The sequence below is a fragment of the Crocodylus siamensis genome, chromosome 1 (genome assembly GCF_052110815.1).
Source record: "Crocodylus siamensis isolate JL-2025a chromosome 1, ASM5211081v1, whole genome shotgun sequence".
Classification (NCBI taxonomy): Eukaryota; Metazoa; Chordata; order Crocodylia; family Crocodylidae; genus Crocodylus; species Crocodylus siamensis.
In genome coordinates, this window is record NC_143395.1 from 290,353,112 (window position 1) to 290,376,505 (window position 23,394).

A 23,394-nucleotide genomic window follows, 5' to 3' on the forward strand; every position below is an offset into this window, starting at 1 on the left:
GCAAGGTGCCATGCAATGTAAGCACTTTTAGGTGTGCAAACCTTTTTCACAAGATAAACATAGAGATTTCAAATAGGAATTCACAGTGTTAAAAACATGCTGATCTCTTGTGTTCTGTCTGAATTTTTTGCAACAAAAATGAGTGGCAGGTAAGAGTGGCCATTTTCTGAGGGGTGCCTTGAATCTCAAAAAAGTTGAAAACCATTGAGCTAGGCACTCAAGCTGCAGGTAGTCAACAATTTTAACTGCTCCACTTTCATTTCTTTCAATTTCTCATCTGTAAAAAAAAATGACAATACTCTATGCCTGCTTCTCAAGAGCTTTTGTGCAGATGAGTTCATTAATGCTTGGAAGGCACAGAGCTACAAGGATGTGGAATAATGAGGCTTAAATAAAATACTGAATAGCTACCCATTCAGTGAGTAGCATCCAGACTAGGAGTGGAAAGAGGCACACATGGAAGGCAAGTTAAAGGTAAACTGGGAACTTTTATTCTGGCATTCCCTGTCTCTTGAGTTATTCAAAAGAAAGTCTTCAAAGTCAACCTTTTTTAATATAATTTTTCTGAAGTTATTAAAAAAGGGCCACAACTAAAAATGGTTGATATCCAGAGAATGGTAGCCAGATCCTGGTCTAGGATGTAAAAGCACAAGGCCTGACTCCTGAGAGGGTGCACTTAGAGAGACTCTCTCTGGTGGAAGGACATGTAGCTATTTCTGTAACAGTCACCTACGAAAAGGTCCAATAAAGGACTTTCATGCCCTAAAGCAGGTCCTAGGTAGAATTTATGTGCCTGATTCTGATATTTCTACAGGATTCTTTTTTAAGTAGGCAGAACAACATATCTTTTCCCCTAAAGACATACCAATAAGTTACTGAAAATTTGTTATTGAAATGTAGAGGGGATATTCACATTGAGGTAGAAATCCCAAATGGAAAATTTTCGCTGAAAAAGTTAAAATTTGACATACTAAAAGCAACGTATATTCAATGACAGTGACAGACAAGCTGATCAGTACAGTACTCAGTGCTACCATCCATGTGAAAACTAAGGAGAATGTGTGAAAAGTCATACAAAATATCCTAGGGTCACAAAGTTTTATGCTAATGTTTGAATTAGGGAATGCAAATGCTTCCTTTTTCTTTGGGAGGCAATGCCATTTCTTCGACAGCAGTTATTTCTATTTCTTCACTTTCATATTTGATTTCTATATCCTCATATTCTTTCTGTTGAAATCAGAAAAAGATAGGCATTAAGTTCATGCCTGAGAGTAGCTACAGATTTAACTCTTGTAATCTCAACTGATTTGATTAATGATTAGTGGTACTTCACCATTTTTTTCTTTAGCCATGTATATCTTGTAAATCAGAGTGTAACCCTTAAATAGAAAGCTACTACAGGTACCTTAGTATTATAGTCCCCCAAAGGCAAAAATCAACTTTACATGCTTTGCAATATAAAAGATATTCCCAAAAGACAGTACATTCACATCATCTATCTTAAACCCAATCTCAAATCCCCACACAATTGCCATGTGAAGGAACAGGGCATAACATCAACTACTTATGTCCAGTTGAGTAAAAATAAAAGTATCACTTTGTATGCATAAATTAACTTCCCCAGCAGACCTCAGAGATAGGGGGAAAAGTTATTTCAGCTTGCAAAACTCTGTTTCCTGATTTTTCAGACTTGGTTACTATAGTCAATTGTAGGCAGAGTGAAACTATGTGGTTGCTACACTACAGCTTTAATCCAGGGCATGTCTATATTATTTCCAGTGCCACTGTCAAGTGTGGCCTGTTCACCTTCTCCCACTCTACATGTGCCTAGCCCAAGAAAGTTTAGCTGATCTGAGACCAAACCCCCATTGCCACTTTCAAGCATACTGGTGTCAGAAATCTCAAGAGCATCAGCAGGTGAAACTCACAGGATAACTTCAATGCCTCATTGCTTGGTTTGCTTCGTGCAAACCAGGGATGGATGAATAGCTGAAGTATGCTTAAAGCTTTCAGCAGTTCTGTGGAAGTTGTACAGACATCCCATTTGACAACATCCCAAATAACTTTAATAAGTGTTGGATGAAGACTGTAGGACAAGGGTTGGCAACCCCTGGCATGCATGCCAAGCATGGCGTGTGAGGCCGTTTTCCTCAGCATGCACTGGAGCCGGGCAGGCAGCAGCTGTTCGCAGCCTCCTGGCTGCAGCCTGCCTCAGCTCTGGGTAGCTGCTGCCAGCTGGGAGCCTGGGCTGATCCCAGCAGGTATCTAGGATGCTGCAAGCTCTGCTGGGAGCAGCCCGGGTTCCATGAGGCTGGCTGTAGCCTGGAGGCTACAAACAGATGCTGCCTCCCCAGCCCTGGCCCCAATGGGTGCAGTGCCGGCACCTGCTGCATTCCCAGAGCCCAGGGCTGGGGCGGGAGGGTAGCTAGGGCCAGGGCGGGAGGGTAGCAGCTGTTTGCAGCCTCTCGGCTGCAGATGGCCCCAGCTCTGGGTAGCTGCTAATAGCCACAGAGCCCAGACTGCTCCCATGGAAGCCCTGCTGCAAGCAGCCTGGGCGCCGTGGCTATCAACAGCTACCCAGAACCTGGGCCAGCTGCAAACATCTGCTGCCTCTCCACCCTGGCCCCAGCTGTCTCCCAGCCCCAGACCCGGCTTCTGGGGAGGCAGCGCATACCAGCAGTGCTTCCTGCTGTGTTGCCCTCACTACTTTTGCAAAGCAGCGTTGGAACCTGGCATGGCAGGACACAGCAGGGGGCTGCCTGCTCCGAGCTCCTCTGCCACACTTCCCCTGCAGGCACAACCCAGCGCTGCTGCCCACACTGCTCCCGTGCATACAGGAGAAGTGTGGCAGGGCAGCAGAGAGCTCAGACCAAGCAGCTTTCTGTGCCCCCTGCTGTGCCCTGCCATGCTGGGTTTCAAAGCTTCTTTGCAGAAGCAGTGAGGGCAGCACAGTGGGGAGCATTGCCAGTATGTCCTGCCTTCTTGGAGCCCTAGGCCAGGTCTGGGGCTGGGAGCCAGCTGGGGCCAGGGCCGGGACAGGGAGGCAGCAGATGTTTGCAACTGGCCCAGGTTCTGGGTAGCTGCTGACAGCCACAGAGCCTGGGCTGGGGGGCAAGGGGTACAAGCAGGGCATCCTGTCATGTACCCCCTGCCCTCATTTTGTTTTTTTCTCGCATGCTGGCACTCTGGCACCTTCCAAGGTAGGCATTGTGAGGTTTTTCGGCACTCTGGCCAAAAAACGTTGCCTACCCTTGCTGTAGAATAAGAATATAATGAAAATATAGCACAGGAGTCTTGGCTAAATACTGTTCTTTATATTTTTGCCCTTGTCTCATGTTTAGATTTATAAAAGTTGGATTCCTTGTACTACGCAGTCAGTATCCACAGATTACAAGTGTTGATTGTTCCATCATGCTGAGTTTCTTTAAAGGTAGAAAGACAGGTTACCAAAATGCAGGTAAGGGCTGGATCTGGGGCTGGATCTGCCTTGGGTGCACAAGACTGGGCCCTTCAAGCCCCCAGAGCACTTGCTTGGTGTGGTGAGAGAGTGCAGGCAGTAGCATAATTTATTAGAACCTTTTGTCTCATTTCTGATGTGTCACAAAAAGGGTAGTCATGTCTATATCCTCAGCATTGTTGCACCATAAAAATTATGGTGGCACAAATGATACATCAGGTGACGTCTGTTTTACCCTGAGACATAAAAGTTAGCTTGAGAGAACTGGCAAAAGATTACCTGTCCATCTAAAATCTTAACTCCACCTTTATTTTGTGGCTGAAGATAATTGCTTTATCAGTACATACCACAGCAAAGTAGTAAAAAAGAATTAATGACCAGCTATGCTGATGTTTATGAATTGAAAACTCTGCCATTACTTCCATGATGTGATAGATTCAGCAAATGCCATACAAATGGAAAAACTGTACCTGCATAGGTTGTTCATCAAATAAAAGAGTGTTAAATTTATTTCTTGGTTGTGGTACTGGAGAAAATATTTTTTTCAAATTACAGTACCTATGGGAACAAAAAGGGATAGTGATGAAAAGAACAGATTTAGCACAGAATGTGTTTATATATTTGGTCTTCTATTGTATGTTGGAGAGAGAGATCTTATTTTTCTCTGTTAGGCTAAAAGGAAACAATGCATTAACTAAATTGTGATGTTGAATTATTTTAAGATATTGTAACTTACCTGAGGATCTTAACTAGAATAAAGAAACCATTGGGCATCATAAGTTGATTGTCTTGTACTTTTGGAAATTCACAGATTCACAGAAGTTTAGGGTTAGAAGGGACTTTGTGAGATCACTGGGTCCAGCCCCCCTGCTCTGGGCAGGAAAGACTGTTGGGGTCAAATAACCACAGGAAGATATGCATCCAGTCTCTTTTTGAAGATCTCTAGGGTAGGTGCCTTCACCAGCCCCGTATAATGTTTATATGACCCAATAGATCTGGGGTCTATTCCAGAGTCTGGTCACATGAACCATGAAGAAGTTTTTCCTTATATCCAGTCTTAAACCTTCTTCTAGGAGTTTATGACCAATGCTTCTAGTTTTCCCCTTGGTTGCTTTGGTGAATTCTTGTTTGACTAGCCTCACCCCTGATATATTTGTAAGCTGCCACCAAATGCACCCCAAGTCTTCTTTCCTAGGCTGAACAGTCCTATATCTGTCAACCTTTCCTCATATGACTTGTTCATCAGGCCTCTAATCATACAAGTGGTTCTTCTCTAGACTCTCTCAAGCTTCTCTACATCCTTCTTGAAGTGTGGTACCCAGACCTGGATGCAATACTCCAGCTACAGCCTCACCACTGCTGAGTAGAGTGGGAGAATAACTTCCTTATTTTTGCTTGAGATGTATTAGTTGATGCATGCCAGTGTATTGTTTGCTTTGCTAACTGCATTATCACACTGGTGGCTCATATTCATTTTATGGTCAATTATGACCCCCAGGTCCCTTTTGGACACGGTGCTAGCTAGTGTAGCACCACTGAGCCTGTAATTTTGTTGAGGATTTTTCCTTCCCAGATGGAACACTTTACACTTCTTAGTGTTGAATAGCACCTGGTTCTGGTCCACCCCTCTAACTAATCTGTCTAGGTCCACCTGGATCATCAGCCTAACTGGCCCTCTTCCAGTTTTCTGGGACCTCTCCTAAGAACCATGAATTCTCAAAGAGGTTCACCAGTGGTCCTGCGATGACTTTGGCTAGGTCGTTCAGCACTCTCAGATGGAGTTCATCTGGTCCTGCTGATTTACAGATAGCTAGCCTCTTTAGCTGTTCTCTCACCAGCTCTACATTGACTAACAACTTTGAATTGTGATGAACGTCATTTATGACGTTTATAAATTGACACCCTGTTTTGCCATTCCAATGGGAATTTCATCTTTACGGCAGTCAATACTGCGTGCAGTGGGTAAGTGGCAGAGGGGGAGGGGGAGGGGGAAGGGAAGGTGGGGGCCTGCAGCAATCTGAAAAATTGTCATAGCCCCCACTGCCCACCCGGAGCACAGCCCGCCTCACCGCATGCAAATTTGGGGGCACAAGACCCCCCATGTCCTCCAAGATCAGAGGCAGGAGCAGTGGTGGGAACTGCTTGATGAACTGCCAGATGAGCAATGTGCAGCAATGGAAGCCACCACCCCCACCCCCTGCTGTGCCCACCTGGCCCTGGCTGGGCAGCACTTGCCCCAGCCCTAGTCCCTCCCTCACTGTGGAGTGCATTGATCTGCACCCCCAAGCCCCTTCTCTTCCCCCTTCTACCACTTACCAGCTACATGCAGTATTGACTGTTCTAAAGGACCTAATCCCCCATTTGTAACACTGTTCCTATGGGAAATCTGGTTCCAAGTTATGACATTTCAACTTAAGACACGATTTTCAGGAACCAATTGCATCATAAATCTGAGTTCTGTGTCATATTTGCATCATAAGCCTGTATTCTGTGTCATATTTGCATTTGGCAGGCTATCATTCTTAGACTGGTGGAATACAGATATGAAATACTCACTTAGGAGTTCAGTTTTCTCCTTGGTGTTAGTGATCAGATGTCCAGATGCATTGGGAAGCGGTCCCATGTTTCCACTGGTTATCCTCCTGTTACCTACGTACCTATAGAAGGACTTCTCATTGTCCTTAATTTTGATTGCTAACTTGAATTTGGTCACTGCCTTTGCTTTTCTAATCTGCCCCCTACAGGCATGGGCCAATCTTATACAGTTCTCCATGAGGCCTACTTCTAGCTTCCATCATTGGTTAGTCTCCCTTTTCTTTTTCAGAAGATCTGTGACTTCTCTATTAAGCCAAGATGGCCTTTTGGACCCTGTGCCACCAGTGCAAAGTATATGGAAAATGCTAACAAGCCAGGATATTAGAATTGTATATTTATTTTACATTAGAGCCAATAGACACCCAGGAGAACAAAGCTGTAAAATTAATACTCTTTAATTATTTGTTATTGATTATTAATGATGAATTAATGCTTCTACGCATCTCACAGGTAGACCTTCTACCTGTAGGCTTCAACAGCACTACCTAACTATCTTGTTTTTTATGAGTAGGGTTGGAGTTTTGTTGTGGACATCATGGTCCAGGAAATTTAAGAGAGGCAATTTTTGTTTTTTCGGTTTAGCTTTTATTGGACCAACCGTATAGTTGGGAGAAATGTTGGATAAGTGCTTGGGAATAAAGTACCCTTATTCAGATCTGAGAAAGAAGCAGACACAGGCTAAGCTAACTATCTGAAAAAAAGCAATTGTTTAATTTGGTGTAAATCGGAGGTATCAAAGATACCTCCAACTATTTGAAGGGTATCAAAGATACCTTTCAACTATTTCATCCAGCCTGCAGGTCTCCTGGAGAGGCTGGGAATTTGGTGATGGGGTCCACCCTCTCCCAGAATTCAGGGGACATGTTTCAGCAGTTAAAGGGCAAGTAACAACTGCATTAACCTCTGTACCATCCCCACTTGTCACTGGAGGTGGGTATGGATTCAGAACACAAGGCTTGTTGAGGTCCATATGCAGCCTGGGGGGGTCAGGTGAGTCTGACACTCCTGATGTGAGTGAAAACAGTTACTTAAGGAAAGAAGTAGGCCTCTCATGACTAAAGGCTTGTCCAACATCTCTCTCAAAAATACAGTTGATCCAATAAAACTTATACCAGAAAACCCTTGCCGTGCATCTTATTTCTTGTCACAGTTTTACTGAAACCATAAAACAAACAAAATAAATATCAAAATAAACGTGTTAGTTGGCTTGTAGGAAATGTGTGCATATTACAAAAAAAAAGTGTCTGTATTGATAAGTTAGATTTACCTTTTGCAGAGAAAACAGACAAACAATACCACTAGGATTGTTCCAAGTGCTATAAAGATTAACGTTATTGTAAGACTGGACAAATATTCTTCATTGAAACCTGAAAGGCAGACAGTAAAAAAAGTCAGAAATTATTAGCAAAGCAAATGGGTTTTTATACAATGATGTCAGATAACTACTTTGATATTTAATAATATTGGCTACAAATATGAAATCTATGCAACATTTAATAATCTGAAAAATATTTTAACCCTGGTGTTTTTCAGGGGATTGAGAAACATCTGGAAGATAAAATTTCCTCAGAAGCAGAGAAGAACCCACTCTATGAAGTCTCGGGTTAAGTACAGACAATCAAAAAGCCTGAGGCTGAATTGATTCAATCTTTTCAGGTTTCTGTTAGCTGCTTAGATTGAACTGAGCCAGGACATAGGTGATTTCCCCAGCCATTCCCCCTTTTTAGCTTCCATTTAGCTCAGGAGGGGACTTGAGGGGGATTCTCCCACCAGATCCTCAGCCGGGGCCTCCCCAGTGCTGAAGGAAGCAAGGGGGAGGAGGGTAGGCCCCACTGGGGTGTATGACTGGGGGAATTCACTAGGCTGGCCACAATGCTGGTCTGCCCACCTGTCTTCAGCAGTCTGCCCTGTCTCTTCTGCCATGTCTTGCTGTTTTAAAACTGATATAAAATATGGGAGGCTGCTCATTATGGGCCCCAAAGCCTAGGGCATTATATGTGGCTCTGATCTCTCCTATACTGTGTCCCATGCCTTGCAGATGGCAACAAAATCATAAGTCTCCCATGGGCATCCTCGCATGTGCCTGGGCCTCCACTTATGCCCTCTCACTAGGGCCTTCAACTTTTCATCCAACTCTTGGGGCCAGCCTGTGTGAAGTCCTTCAGGACCCACTGGCAACTCTACTCTTTGCAGCCCTGTGCAGCACTTCAGGCCCACCTACGCAGACCCAGTTCACATGTGCAGTCCTTCAGGTTGCCCTTGCAACCGTACTCTGCAGGACCCTTCCATGCACTCCATACCCCCTCACTAGGGCTACTATTCTGCCCCCTTGCTGAGGCCAACACTATGCCCCCTCACTGGGGCTACTTTCAAACCCCTTCCACTGGGGCCTCAGGGTCTTACACCCATGGTGCTCAGGTGTATGTAGACATGCCTGGCTCCCCTTCCTGCTGGATTATCAACCAGATTGTGGGGGCTGGGGATATAAGACACCCCATACTTGCCTTTCACTAGGGAGGCAACTAGTTTGGCAGTTCCTGGGCACCACCCCACCACAAGCAGCCCCACTACACTATCCATCCCTAGCAGAGTGTAGTTTTAGGTGATGCCCCAGGACCAGGAATCTCCTGCCATCCCCATAGTTCCTGCCCTGTACCTCCAAGATGTTATGTGAGCAGCAGCTTCAGTCGGGCAATGTTCCCTCTCCAGCTGCTTGCAGCAAACTTCTGGCTCCCCTGCTCAGCCTTTTCTTATTGCCAGCATCTGAGCCCTTTTCCTCAACCAGGGAGCCTCCTGATGGCTATGTAACCCCTGATTGGGAATGCAGCTACCTGCAGGCTGCTCTGTCTAAGCTGTTAAAGTGGCAGGCATCAAAGGTGCTCTGCCACAGGGTGTTTCTCCTTCTCTCTCTGTGCCCAGAGCTGGTCTCTCTAGACATGGCTCTTCCTCTGTCTGGGCCAGATGAGGAGGGTCCGGGGGGAACCCCCTTCTCCACCCCACATCACAGCCCCAGTGTCTCCTCCATGCAGGAGTGGGGGGGAAGCTCCCAGCAGGGTGCATTTTCCTCTCTCCCCAAGCCTGGAGCTGGGTCCTTTCGCCATGCCCCCTCCTCAGTCTGGGCTGGTTGAGGAGGGGGTCTAGAGGAAACTTCCCCTCTGCTCCACCTGGCACTGGACAGCCAGCTGGGGTGTTTCTGGTGTGGGGGGAAGCAGGGAGGGGGGAAACTCCCCAGTGAGGCATTTCTCCTCCCCCCTGCACCAGGAGCTAGGAATTGGACCTATTACCTGGCCATGCCCCCTGCTTGGTCAGCAGCTGGCTGAGGAGGAAGTGCAGGGGGAATGGCACCCCACCCATCTCTGGATCCCCATCTGGGTTGTGCCAGGTGCATGGGGAGAGGCCCTCAATGTGGCTGTTTTTCTACCCACTCCCTTCTCAGCTGGCCTGCTGGCTGAGTAGGTGGCATGGCCCAGTGATCGGGCTCCTGGCTGCCAGGAGTGGAAAAGTCCCTGTTGGTAGCTGGGTATGCAGCCAGCCCTGTTCCATGGAGCAGAGAGCACAGCCCTAGGCTAAAGAGCCTCCTGGGAAGCTGGAGGACTGTAAGTTAAGCTGAATCAGGAGCGGGTCTGGGACAGAAGTTCCATTAACTGGTTTGAGCTACATCAGTTAAATAGGATACTACATTCAACCAGGTTTATCTTAAATGAGTTTCAGCCATTTTAAAACTGGTTTATGTGCATTGAACTTCTGTTCTGTTACAGGTTTAAACTGGTTCCTAATCACTTGAATTGGTTTATGTGTAACTTCTGTCACTAGCCCAGAGGTTTAGGAGGATTCCTCCAGAAGAAGAGGCAAGACAGGAATGGAGAAGGGAAAGACACTGAAGAGGCAAGGAGGAAAAGATAAAGATACATAAGCAGGAAGAGAAAGAAGTATAAAAACACTAAGCCGCCACAGCTTGACTGAAGTACCATCAGAAAGAGCGCAGCTATGCCACTGGTGTCTGAGGGGGACTGTAGTGTTCTCTTGGCCATGTGCCACTGCTTGTGTATCCCAGACTCTATATATCACAGTTAGGCTTCTTTGGAAGTCCATGGTGGAATGGGAAGAGTGGGGCCAGTGGGGGTAAGTCTGAGGGTTGGGCTGCATGGTGCAGGGCATCAGGGTGTGAAGGTGAGTAGGGGGCCCCAGGTGGGTAGGGACATGGGTGGCAGAACAGTGTAAAAGCATTGCTGAAGTCAAACAGGATTGACAACCCAAGGCATTTTTTTCACTGCAAATTTTCTATTGGCAAACAAAGATTTTTACTATGGTTGATGTTAAACCCCTAAAAGTGAACCCAGACTTTCTAACTGGGACCTTGAGGCAGGGCAGGGCCTAGCAGAAAAGTGACATTTACATTATCAATTAAAAACACACAACAGTAAAAAAAAATTGGATATTAATAAAACTAAAAAAAAAAATTCCTTGGGTTGGTGACCCGGCTGGTAAGGACAAAGAGGAAGATGAAGAGCCAAAGAAAGAGGAAGGGAGGCAGAGGAGAGAGAAGAAAGAAGAAAGGCCACAATAATGATCTGCTGACAGAGGAAAATGTGGAGCCTGTAAACACCAACTGCTGCTTCAGTCATAACCAGGGATCCTAGTTTTCTCTAATAAAAAAACCCCAAATTTTTTTATTTACCCCCCCCCAAATTCACATTTTCTTGCAATTAAAATAAAACACCACTAACACACACTAGCTGAAACCTGCAAAACATTTGTGATTACATTTTTATTGCAAAAGTATTTCTTTAAATACAGGATTTCTAGTTATCTTCTGACTGAATACTTTAATGGAATCAAAACTTCTCACCCTTGAAAAGGCTACATAAAGGTGTCCATGTGTAAACACAGGCTTAGGAATATAAATACACATTTTGTCTGACCTTGTGACTTGTTTATAGTCATAGAATAAGAGGCCCTTGTATATATGACTAAGGGCCCTTGAACATGTGAGGAAATTGCCCCTTTTAGTTGTTTATTTGTCCTTTTTAATGATTTAATTAACACTGTATGTATTTGGCGGCATGTTACAATTACATTTCATAACAGTGTATATGTTCGGTGACGTATTTCAGTTTAAATGACTTTTTATGTAGAAAAGTAAAACACATCCCATGTATTTTAGTTTGCTGTGCAACAAATTACAGTGATATTACTTACGTGTACAATTGCCCTATCCGGAGAAGGTGGTGGGGAGGGTGCATGGGGCACTGCAACCCTGGACGTGCTCGGGGAAGCTCAGCCTTGGTGGGCTTCCAGTGCCCCATCCCCACCATCTCTTCTGGCTGCCAGCACACCCAGATACCCTCCTGCTACCTTCCTTGGACAGCCAGCCCATTCCTGGGTGGTCCCACATGGAGGGAAGGTGGCAGAGTTGGTGCACGGGGCGCTGGAAGCCCACCAAGCCCAAGCTTCCCCAAGCACACCCAGGCTTCCTGTGCCCCATGCTCTGTTGGATTTGGTGGGTGCTGCCTGTGAGCTAGTGATGTATCTGTGTATCTAGCACCTTGCCTGGGCAGCCCTAGGGGCACTGCCACTAAGGAGGGAAGCACTGGGGCTCCCCACAGCTCAGAGGCTGCATCCACGGAGAAAAAAAGACAAAAACGTGGTGAGGAGCCTGATTTTTTTTTTCTTCCCCCTGGAGCCTGCCTGCATCTCCCACAGCTGGGGAGCAAGCTGCCAGCAGGTCATGCAGCCCCCGAGCTGCAGGGCATACCAATGCTTCCCTCCATGGCAGCGGTGCCCACTGGGCAGCACCCATCCACTTGCACCCCACCTGGGAAGTCCCGGGGGTGCTGCCACTATGGAGGGAAGCACCGGGGTCCCCTGCAGATCAGGGCCTGCTGGCAGCTCGCCTCCCCCCCGCCCCAATCCCCTGGCTGCAGGAGAGGTGGGCAGGCTCTGGGGGGAAAAAAGGGGATTGGGCCCCTCACCACTTCTTTCCCCCACCCTTCAGTGGTGCTGGGGGGCCCAGTGCTTCATTCTAGTTCTGACTTGCTTGCATATCTGTTTGAAATGCCTTAGGATCTATCATAATACCACACTCATTCTGCCTGCTGGAGCACTCTGATTGGTTGTTTCAGTAAGCATTGTGGTTGGCTGCCAAGGCAACTAATCAAAGTGCTCTGGACAGACAGAAGAAGCCTATTTGTATATCTCTATATAAATATATATATATATAGACACACATACATGTATATATATTTAGTGATGCTTCATTTTAATCACAGAAAAATGTGAATTTTGTGTTGTTTTTTTAAATCAGAAAATTTGGGATTTTTTTTCTCAGAGAAAACCAGGATCCCTGGTCATAACCATCTGGGTTCTTACATTGGGTTCCCTTCTCCTACTATATGAGAGCTGCCCCAGTATTACAAGACAAACCAAACCTCTCTTTTCATTACCAACTGGAAAAAAGAAAGAAGAAATGGCTTAACAGAATTAATATAACTGTGCCTCTGTGAATACAAGATGGCAAGTGAGGTAGATAGGGGACTACTGGAATAAAATTAGGTTAAGATCATGCAGTCTTTCATTCTTACCAAACTCAACTGGTTTGCTCCACTCCCCCCATTTTTCGCTGAAGAGACACGTTTTTGAACGGGCTCTGATTTGCAAGAGGTATTTTTTCTTCACATTGAAGTTTTCAAATATGTAGGTTTCCTGATTTACCTAAAACCAAAACAATTATGGGGAACAAAAATACTCAATCTCTGTATAGATGTTAATAATGTGCAAGTTTGCATTTACTGATCTGAGCTTTACATGAAGAGCATTGTTATTCCGCGGTGTAAAAAGAGTATGGTTAACTGCCAAGTTTCTTCCAGAACTATCCCTTAATAAATTAGCCCATCCCTCCACTGACATTTTTCATTTTGGAAGATATTTTTCCTCCATTAAAATTTGAAAGATCACAACCTGCATTTTAATTCTTGTGCTCTAAGGAGACTTCTTATTCCCCTTGCTTGCTAATAGCTCTTTAACAAAAATAGAAGAAAGGAAGATGGATTTCTATCAGTTTGTTTTATCAGAGGTTTGCAGGGTTAGGTGATATTAAGAAGAGTAAACTTTCTATACCCTCCCAATGCTCTTCACTGTCTGTCACATGGTATTGCTTGAGGCCATCAAATGGTTAACATACTATCATGGCATGTGTTAAGTGAACTACAGCTCATGAAACCTTGTGATAGCGATATCTATATGTGTGTGTGATACAGAATAATCAAAGTGTGTGTGCATGTAAGGTGGAAATGTATCCTGCCTTGTCATATATTTTATGGACTGAGGTGGGCTCATAGGACAGATTGTTCTCCTTATTTAAACCTCACTCAAAAGCATTCAAAAGTGTCTCAAGCACTCAATGTTTTCCTAGATTTATTTAAATTGATATGAAGGAGGGAAAGAAAAAGGAAGCTTGCCATCTTTCACAGAAATTGATGTGTCAAATTATGCCCATAAAACAGCCTTTTTTGTTGTGGAAAGTTCTACCTTTGACTAAAGCACATGATTTGTCCTAGAGCATCCAGTTACAAAACTATTGATTATCACTTAAGCCTAAAATGTTGTATATTTAAGAAACTTGTGAGTACAGATAGAGCATTACATGTTCAGTTTTGTAGTATTAACATCAAACCCTTTGTGTGTTAGGAATAATGACCCTCCGATAGATTGAACACAATGCCAGCCATAACTGGAAATTAGTATGGGAGAAGCAATACTTACAATTATAGGAGGAACTTTGTTTCCTTTGTTTGGATCAACCTGACAAACAAAGAAAATGTTTTTTTACATGATTTATGATGCAATACAAGCCAATTTCTTCCATTAGCATTACCTTGCTTGACCAGTGCAGCAGAAGGTGCAAATAGAATGTAAAATAGCTTAGCTGTGAAGAGTATGCAATAGGTTGTACTAGAGAAATGATATTAGTATCATCCCACTGCTAGAGTTGTGCAAATAATGATTTTTCAGTTTGGTGGATCTCTGGGGCTCACTTTCCTCTGACCTCTTTGATTTATCAGGAATTGTGGGTGGGGGGAGGGGAGGAACGTGAGGAAGAGTAAAGCCAATCTCCTGGATCTACAAGTGGCTGCAGTTGAAGATCTTCCTTGCCCCCCTCCCCACTTTTTTTCTACAGGCAATTTCATCTCTCTCCTTTCATTGGGTCTGTTCCCCAAGTCCTTATTCAATATGAGGATGACAGCCTTCCAATAAATAAGGAATTAAATAAGGAGGTCATTGGTGAGTCCAGAGATGACTGAGGAGGCTCATCTGAGAACTATACATTTGCCTGGAGATGTGGCAGATGGTTCTGGGAGGAAAAAGCAGATCCTGGTGGTGTCCAGTCACAATACTTTCCTTTTGTCTCTCTCATTGATCCACCTCCAGTGAAGTGAGTTTGCTCAAAATGATTAATGCCTTATTTTATATCATGGCACCAATAAGGATGTTTCAGTACTTAAGGCTCCTGTGTATTGATGTTAGTACTGCATTTCTTCAGATTGGCCTTCAAGGTGTTCTTGCATCTCTTCTTTTGCTCACCCTTAGAGTAGTAACCTTCAATAAGTTAGGAGTACAGGATCTGTTTTAGGAGATGGTTGTCAAGTATCCTTGTGATATATACTATCCAGTGGAGCTGGTATCATATAAACATGGTTTCAATGCTGATAGTGTTTGCTTGCTGGCATTCATTTTTCTGTCTTGCAGCTTGATACAGACAATTTTCTGAAAACACTGCTGAGAGTAACATTTCAAGACTTCCAGGTATCTCTGGTATGTTTTCCAAGCTTCTGCCAGTTCCCCTTTCCCCCTCTGTGCCCCTTCTGGTGGCTTTCGCCATTGGCCGGGGGAGTTCCAGCAGGTGAGACCCCCTAGGGTATTCCAGGAGCAGGGAAAGCTGAACAGGCTGAAACCGGGAAAGCTGCCAGGGTTCCCTGGAGCCTGCCCACAGCTCCCAGAACTGAGCGGGGGTGGGGGAGCAAGGGGTAGGATACGAAGCTGATTCACAGCCTCTCTTCCCAGCTCCACCTTCTCCAGTTCACCTGTTCTGTTGCTGTACACAGTCTCCTGCAGCCCCAGAAAGCTGCAGCACACCTCCTGCCTCTTAGCCTGGAAAGCTCAGGGACGCTCGGAGCCCCCCACACCAAACACTGTACTTCTGTAATGTTTAAGCGTGCTGTAACTTTAAAGTGCTATAAAAATGCTCTAAATTACAGCACTGTAAAATGTACATGGGGCACATCTGTACACACCCTGAGTTATAAATGATACATGCTTAAGCTGGTACACAATCACTAATCAACAAGGCTATTAGGAGTGCACCAATAAAAATTTTTTGGGCCAATACCAATGACTGATTATTAATGAGCCATATCGGCTGATACTGATTCAATTGCTGATATGCAGTCCGGCAGCTTGGAAATCAGCATCAGGCTAGTAAGTCTGATGGGGGATGGGGCATTGGGGAAGGAAGGGGCATGGAGGGGGCAGACTGAAGCTCCCAGCAGTGAGGGAGGGAGTGGGATTGGGGCTAGAGCAGGGGCAGGCAGTGCACAGCTGGGGTGGGGCAGGGCATGGAACACAGCCATGAGCAGCTCATCCGGGGGAGGGCAGAGAGCAGCTCCCACTGATGCATTCACCCCTGGGGCATGCCCGCTATGCTCTCAGGGCTGGAGACAGTGCCAGGTTGCCCCTGCATGCCCTTTCCTTCCCACATGCACCTTCTCTTCCACAGACTTACCGGCCAGAGCCTGCTTTCCAAGCTGTCAGGCTGCACTCCTGACTGCACACAGCATGCATGCACACAGCATTTATCAGTGACATTATCAGCCACATCGGCCCAAAAAAAGCCAATTACTGATAACATCATTTTTCATTTTATCAGTGCTGATATGATATGGACTGACGTAGCAGTGCACCTCTAAAGGTTACATTTAAGTCACAAACAGGATCCAGGAAAGTAGAATAAGAATCTAGTTATGGAAGGTATTAATAATAAACTAATGCAACAATGAATAATTTTGGAAAATTGTGTAACAGCAGCTAAAATAACAACTGATTATTTGCTTTTTAATAACAATTAAGTTGTGTGCTGCTACCTAAAATCCTACAGAAATAATAATGTGTTAACTACCCATGAGTAAATAGTCCTAGGCAGGTGTCTCCAAGTGCAGGGAAGCAGAAGCAGATTTGCTGCCAATGGCAGCAAGCTGCTCCCACTTCCTGGGGTCCTGCAATGAACCCCTACTGCCACTGTGGGGAGTTCTAAGCTCCCCCTAGGTGTTAGCCCAGGGGCTGGCAGGCAGCACTGGGCCAGGAGGCTGTGGGGACAATGTGTCTTTGCCCCAGCAGCAGGGAACTCCTGGCCCTGGCTCTCTGATCAGGGGCAGGGGACTTGGAAAATGCTGCAGGGGAGGGGCAGGTCTCAGCTTCCTGCCCCAATCTGCTGGTGGGGAAACTAGCAGCCAGATTGCTGCTAGCTGCCCCATTGGCAGATCAGGTCAGGGGACTGGGACCTACCTCACTCCTGCAGCACTTTCCAAATCCCGTGCCTTGATCACCTGATTGGGACATGGGGCTGGGACCTGCCCCTGACCAGGACAGCTCCCAGCCCCTGCATGCTGGGAGGAGAATGGGGAGCTTGTTGCTCACTCAGCTCTGTGAGTGTGGAGTGGGTGGGGAAAGGCTGGGGAACTTGTTCTCCACTCAGCTACATGAGTGTGGAACTGGGTGGGGAACATGTATAATTGGTGAAGATTTTATGAGGGAACAGCTTGAGAGACTGGACATCCACAAGTCAGATGGTCCAGATAGAATGCACCCAGGGGTGCTAAAACAGCTGGCTGACATCATAGCATGACCAGTGGCAAGGATACTTGAGAACTCATGGCACTCGAGAGAGGTTCTTGAAGATTAGAAAAGGGCCAATGTGGGGGAATTTCAAGACAGGTTTCTGAATCTATGGCCCCACTCTCTCTCTGGGGTCCACCTGCCAGACCCTACAAGGGGGTAACCCACCCGGTTGTGGGAGCTGGAGTTAAGGCACCCTGACCTGCCTTTCACTGTGTTGGTAACTGGCCTGACATTTCCTGGGGGCTCCCGCACCACCAGGCCACCCATTCCCAGCAGGGTGCAGTTTTAGGTCATGCCCAGGACCAGGAGCCTCCTGACCATTCCCTACAGCTCCTGTGTTTCATGAAGCCTCACAGCCAGGTGATGATGCTGCCACCACCAGCCAGCAGCAAAATGCCCTGATTACATGGGCAACCAGAGCTCTAAAATGGCCACCGCAATTAAGCACCTGCTGGCTGCTTGGCCCCAGGTCTTAAAGTGGCAGGCACAAATGGTGCCTTGCCACAGTAGGGTTACAGTCTTTCTGGGTTAGTGGGAGCAATGGTGTAATAGGAAGTGAAATACCACATGGAAGCACAGTTAGCCAAGGCTGGGAATAAACAATTGAAGCATAGGAAGACAGTCATAGTTTCATAGTTTCATATTTTCATAGTTGGTAGGGTCGGAAGGGACCTGAGCAGATTATCAAGTCCGACCCCTTGCCATGGCAGGAAAGAGTACTGGGGTCAAATGACCCCAGCAAGGTGTTCATCTAGTCTCCTCTTAAAGACCCCCACGGTAGGAGCCAGTACCACTTGTCTTGGAAACAGAATTAGTAAATGAGGAAATAACTATGATATCGTACATGAATAGTTGACTGAATCTAAAATTAAGGATGATACTTTGTATGATTATTGCCTCAGTAGTGGATAGAAGTGTTATGTAAATGTTGTGTGTATACTTGTCTGTGTGTGTAAACATAGATTATATACCAATTTCAAAAGCTGTCCCAAAAATAACTCTTACCTCATTTTCTTTACTTTGTATGTCAATTTCATATTCAAAACATCTGTTATGCTCAAAGGGGTCTTCCCATTGCACTGTACAATGTGGTGGATCTTCAACACATTTTACAGTGATATGAAGTGGAGGGGGGAGAATTTCTGAAAGAAAGCATTGATATTACAGGTCCTAAAGAGTCAATAGCTTAAAGAATCATAAAGCATCAGTATCAGGAGGAAAGTGTATGATGTTGCTTTGCAAGGGTGCCTCAGAGAATACATCCTTGTACTTTGGTACTTTGTGGTTAACTGGAACAAATTTCTGCAAAAGACTCCTGAGTTTCAGTGACAACCCAGTGTAGTAGAGGGGAATTTCTGTAGCGGTTTTAGTTTTAATTTTTCAAAAAGGTCAGCTAAAGCTAGCAATATAACTTTTGTGGCATTTATTTTCCTAATAAATTCCATTTTTTCCCATGACCTAAATGGCTAGTATGTCTGGCTTTTATCTTGACAATAAGCATCACAGTTTTAAAGAGGAGAAGCTAGATAATTGTGGCTTTTTGCAGCTAGGGAGACCAAGAACTACAGGACTATGGGAAAAGACCATTAGTTATTTCTGTTAACGAAGTCTTTGATGAAATAGTGTAGAATATTTACAACATTGTGTCTAAGAGTTAATACTCCATTTCAAATAAATTGAGTTATCCCCACTGGTCACAGGTATTATTTTGGACTGTCTCTACATTTATGCAGACTCCTCACCACTGCATTCATTTATTCATGGTTTACATTGGGAATACCTTTTCAATTATAAAAGCTAGAAATGGGTTTCTAAGAAAACTGCGGGATGAGGTGGGAAAGTTTATATTCTGGAGCAAAATTCTGCAACAAAGCATGGTTCTTCCCTACCTTCCTTTGTTTAAAAGTGGAAAGAAACTTCTTTCTTACCAGTTTTATACAGCTTGATATACTCATCATAAAACTGAATCTCTGATTCTGTACTAGACCCATTCACCAGGAAATAAACCTGGTTACGTCTGTCAACTTGTTGAAATATACATCCGGTATGTCTTCCGTGAGCATCTTTTATGTACTGCTGACATTCTGTCTCATCTTCTGACCTGCAAATACCAAAATAGTTCAATTAAACACCGAGAACATCCCCTTACAAATAAATCCAAATGGAAATGGTCTTTAAACCAGTGAATGCTATGTACTTTGAGAACTGCTGATAAAGAAAATATTGGGTATCTTTTGGAGCATTTCTCCCAGCATTCCAAGTGCAATTCATGAAGGAACGGTTGTAAACCGTGCAGGAGAAATTTTCCACAGATGTTCCATTCATGCCTGGAAAAAAATAGAAAAGTTGACATGTCAATTTATACATTACACTGGATTTGTGAAGAGCAAGAAAACTAATGGCCAAACCAGGTACATCTTTGCACAAATTTATAATAGCATCTGTGACTCCAGCTGAATAGTTCAGTTATCTAAGTGTGCAGGTGTTCATTTTTTGTCACCATATCTTTTATATTGGAATATGCCAATATAATTTTTTATATTGGAATATGCCACCATATCTTTTATACTGAAAATGTCATTTGAATTTACAGTTCCTCTGAGGCCTATAAGTAAAAAAGACCCCACATTGCAAAACAATGGACTATTGCTTTAGGATACAGGGCCAGATCAACTCACCCTCATAGGCATCTTCACTTGGACACTGCAACACATAAAAATTAGGCACCTGGACATAAAGGCCATCCAAATTGCCCACATAACCTCATACTGACAGCAGCATGCAATTTAGGGTGATACCAGATCACAAGCTCTTTCATTCTCAAATCAAGTAGGGAAGAGAAAGTGGTCATACTACCTACCCTTTTCTCAATGGCCCTTAGGCCCTAGTGTGTACAGTACTTGTTCAAGCAGTCGAAGAGGCAATTTTAGGATTTCATTTGTAGACTGATGCACCCATTGGCAGATCAAGTATTTTGAAAAGGCAGGTGCAGATGGTGTGGTGCTTTGTCACATAACACACATTTTTCACAACACACATTTTACTCCACTTAAACTAGAAGCTTTACTAATAAGTTCAACATGAATGTAATGTGTGTAACAGAAGGAGAAACCAAGGGGCAGTCGGAAGAGAGGTGCTGGCTGTCTTAGAATCATAGAATCATTGAAAGTTAAGGTTGGAAGGGACCTCAGGAGGTCCCCTAGTTCAACTTCCTGCTCAAAGCAGGACCATCCCCAACTAGATCATACCAGCCAGAGCTTTGTCTAGCTGGGTTTTGAAAACTTCCAAAGATGGAGCTTCCACCTTTTTTCTAGGAAACCTGTTCCAGTGTCAATTTGGACTGCAACTCCCAGAAACCTCCGGAGGCTGAGGGGTGGTGGGGAGCAAGGCAAAAAGGAAGACAAGCTTGAGGCTGGAGTAAGGGGAAGAGAGAGCAGTGTGCATGTGGAACCTAGTCAGCCCTACACAGAGGAGTGCACAGTTGAGCTGAGAGCTCATTAGCCTAAGGGCTAGGGACAGAAGTTACACATAAATCAGTTTAAATGATCACAACTTTGTTTAAACTTGTAACAGAAAGGAAGTTCAGTACACTTAAACCACTTTCAAAATGGCTGAAACTGGGTTAAGAAAAACCTAGTTGGATGTACTATGAGACTTAACTGATTTAGGTCAAACCAGTTCATGGAACTTTTGCCCCAGACCCCTGCCTGGTTTAAGTTAACACTATTTCAGCATCCCAGGATGCTTTTCAGCCCTAGGCTGAACTGTGTGCTCCACCAGAGCAGGGCTGGCCCCACCACTGCTCCCTAGCCAGAGCACTATCACTGGGTGGGAAACCTGGCTCTAAATCCCAGCTAGGACTGCCTTGCACGGACGAGCAGCCCATAAATCTTCTCCCCTGCTTCATATTCAAGTGGAGGGATAAGTTGTGGGGCATGGCCAGACACTGACCAGGCCAGCAGGCAGAGGCACAGGGGAGGGAGGGTGAGTTAAACCCCCTCCTCTGCCCAGCTTTTTCCCTGCTCCCTGCTGAAGCAGAGGGGAGGGGTGTGTGGCCAAACACAATCCAGGCTGGCATGATAAGGCAGAGAGGAGGAAATCCCCACCTTAGTGTGCCAGCCTGGATTGCAACTGGCTTGAGCAGGAAGCAGAGGAAAAGCTAGGCAGAGACTGATTCACCCCTGTCAGGCAGACCCTGGCTGGGGTCCTGTGTGGATGTGGGGAGGAGAGTTGAAAGCCCCCTCACTCGTTCTGGACACCAGCTGTGGTTTGCTCCCTGATTGGGGTGGTAGTGGGGGGGAAGGACTTTAGTCCTTGCCAGGATTTTTTCCCTTGCTTGAGCAGAGAACAGAGGGCTTAGCTATGGCATGGCCAAGGGCTGGTATGCTGAGGCAGGGAGGCAGGGGGCTTAAAGCCCCCTCCCTCCCTACCTGAGTGTGTGAGCCCCAGGCTGGGGTGTAGCAATGCTCCCCCCCTCCATTAAAGTGAGTACGGGGGTGGAGGGCAAAAACCTGGCAGAGGCTGCCCCTCCTGGGCAAATGCTGCAAACCCCCCAGCTTGGGAGTGGCCGTACGCCTTACTCCCCATTCAAGCAGTGTATGGGGGCATGGCAAGGGCTGCCCCCTCCCACCGAGGGAGACCCAGGCTGTGGTTCCATGCAGGCAAGGAGGGCTTCCCAACCTCTTTGTGAGCCCCTGGCCAGGGCCTGGCCACATCCCCTCCTCTCTACTCAAGGGGAGGGCAAAACCCTGGCATGGACTCCCCCTGTGCTGAGCAGGAAGGGGGGGCACAGAAGCATGGCAGAGGCTGACCCCCTAGGCAGACCAGCATGGAGTTCAAATCTCCCTTCCCCTTCACCTCAAAGTGCCAGCCCCAGGTTGGGTCTGGCCAGGCACCCCAGTCTTTGCTTGAGCTGGGGGGCAAAAGCTTGACATGGGCTGCCCCCCATCAAACCCTGTCTAGGGTCCCATGTGGGACTGGAAGGGAGTTCAAACCCCCCTACCTCCCCACCTCAGTGTGTAAGCCCCAGGCTGGGGTGTGGCCATGCCCCCCCATCTCCACTCAAGGGGGGGAAGCCTGGCAGGGACTGCCCCTCAGCAAGTAGCAGGGGGGTTAAAGGCTGGCATGGGCTGCACCACCCCTTGCACCAGACAGACCCCAGTGGGGGTTCCTTGTAGGCAGGGATGGGGTTTAAATCCCCCTCTCTACCTCTCAGCCTGGTGGCCTGGGCCTGGAGCGGGGAGTGGGAGATAAGCCTAGCAGGGACAGCACACTCCCCAACCCAGACAGACTGGGGTCCTATGTGGGCCAGGGAGTGGGGGTTAAAGCTCAGCATACTGGGCCACATCCCCCTCCACTTGAGCAGGGAGTGGGGAAACCTTGAAGGGCTTTTCTCTTCCCTTCCCGTTGGCAGTGGCTGGGAGGCATGCTTTAGCACCCCGTGGCTTCTGGCCTGAGCCACAGCAGGTATGTGCTGTAATTTGCTAGAGTATATATTAAGTTAAAAAAACCACAATAAACTCGGCAAAAATTATCACAGGATATTTTATCAGTCCTGTTGTCATTATAGTTAAAGATACATCTCGTATTCAGATTAATAAAACAACTTCTAGCCTGCTTGAGCATTTTAACAGTGACTCCGATATTTCACTGCTGGGCATTTCTACACCTGAGCTAGTTTCACCGCATCCCAGTTAAAGTTTTTAGCTAGAGCTGAAAACAGTTTTTAGGGTTGTGAAGCAGAAGAGAGATATTACAAGGAATGGCAATCAGACTGCAAAACTGCAGAAGAAAGGATAGTTTAGACAGTGAAACATCAAGCCTATTAAAAAGGAGAGAGGTTTGTTAACAGTTGAAATGGAGAGGAATCAGGGACAGCCTATCGATATTCTCAGCACTGCCTGAATAGAAATGTGCTGCCTTTCCTAGGCAGTTGGTTTTAAAGCTCAAGTGGAGCAGCAATCGGTGCAATGTCATCACTGCACCTCCCCTGGATCTGGCTGTATGTAGTTAATCTTAAGCCCATCGATAAACTCTTAAATCCCTTGGATCTGTATGTAAGGGACTATCATGACAAATGTTATTTACTCTGGAAACATTGACTTGTTCACTGGCATAGTGATTCTTGCAGAATAAGGACCAGAATGTATTACAAAACTGAATCAGTTTAGCAGATTTATAAAACCATATGTAATAATATATAGAAATAAAGGATAGAAACCTATTCTGAGAGACTTGCCACAAAAATATTGCAAATAACGTCAAAACTTTTCACAAGTGCAAGTGCATTACCTTGAGGAATAAACCTGCATTGTCTTGAATATGTATTATTGTTGTAGTCTGCTTTAACTATATATAGTAGTCCCTTATGTAGGGGTAGATCTTCTGCTTCTAAAATTTCAAGCCTGCAGCTTGTATTAGTGGCCTGGAAAGTAACACACATTCATTTTAAT

The 23,394-nt window shown here is 45.6% G+C and overlaps 1 protein-coding gene across 1 annotated transcript in view; it reads right to left on the bottom strand.

Moving 5' to 3' along the window:
* Positions 1 to 380: 380 nt before the first annotated feature.
* LOC149874600 (granulocyte-macrophage colony-stimulating factor receptor subunit alpha-like) overlaps positions 381 to 23,394 on the bottom strand; it is a 29,702-nt gene continuing 6,688 nt past the window's right edge. Inside the window, exons 4-12 of the mRNA XM_090031662.1 lie at positions 23,234 to 23,366; positions 19,140 to 19,269; positions 18,871 to 19,043; positions 17,948 to 18,084; positions 13,814 to 13,852; positions 12,634 to 12,763; positions 7,320 to 7,419; positions 3,928 to 4,015; positions 381 to 1,227 (exon numbers count right to left, since the gene is read on the bottom strand). Of these exons, the coding sequence (XP_089887788.1) occupies positions 1,117 to 1,227; positions 3,928 to 4,015; positions 7,320 to 7,419; positions 12,634 to 12,763; positions 13,814 to 13,852; positions 17,948 to 18,084; positions 18,871 to 19,043; positions 19,140 to 19,269; positions 23,234 to 23,366 (1,041 nt within the window). The 3' untranslated portion in view covers positions 381 to 1,116. The remainder of the gene's footprint in view (positions 1,228 to 3,927; positions 4,016 to 7,319; positions 7,420 to 12,633; positions 12,764 to 13,813; positions 13,853 to 17,947; positions 18,085 to 18,870; positions 19,044 to 19,139; positions 19,270 to 23,233; positions 23,367 to 23,394) is intronic.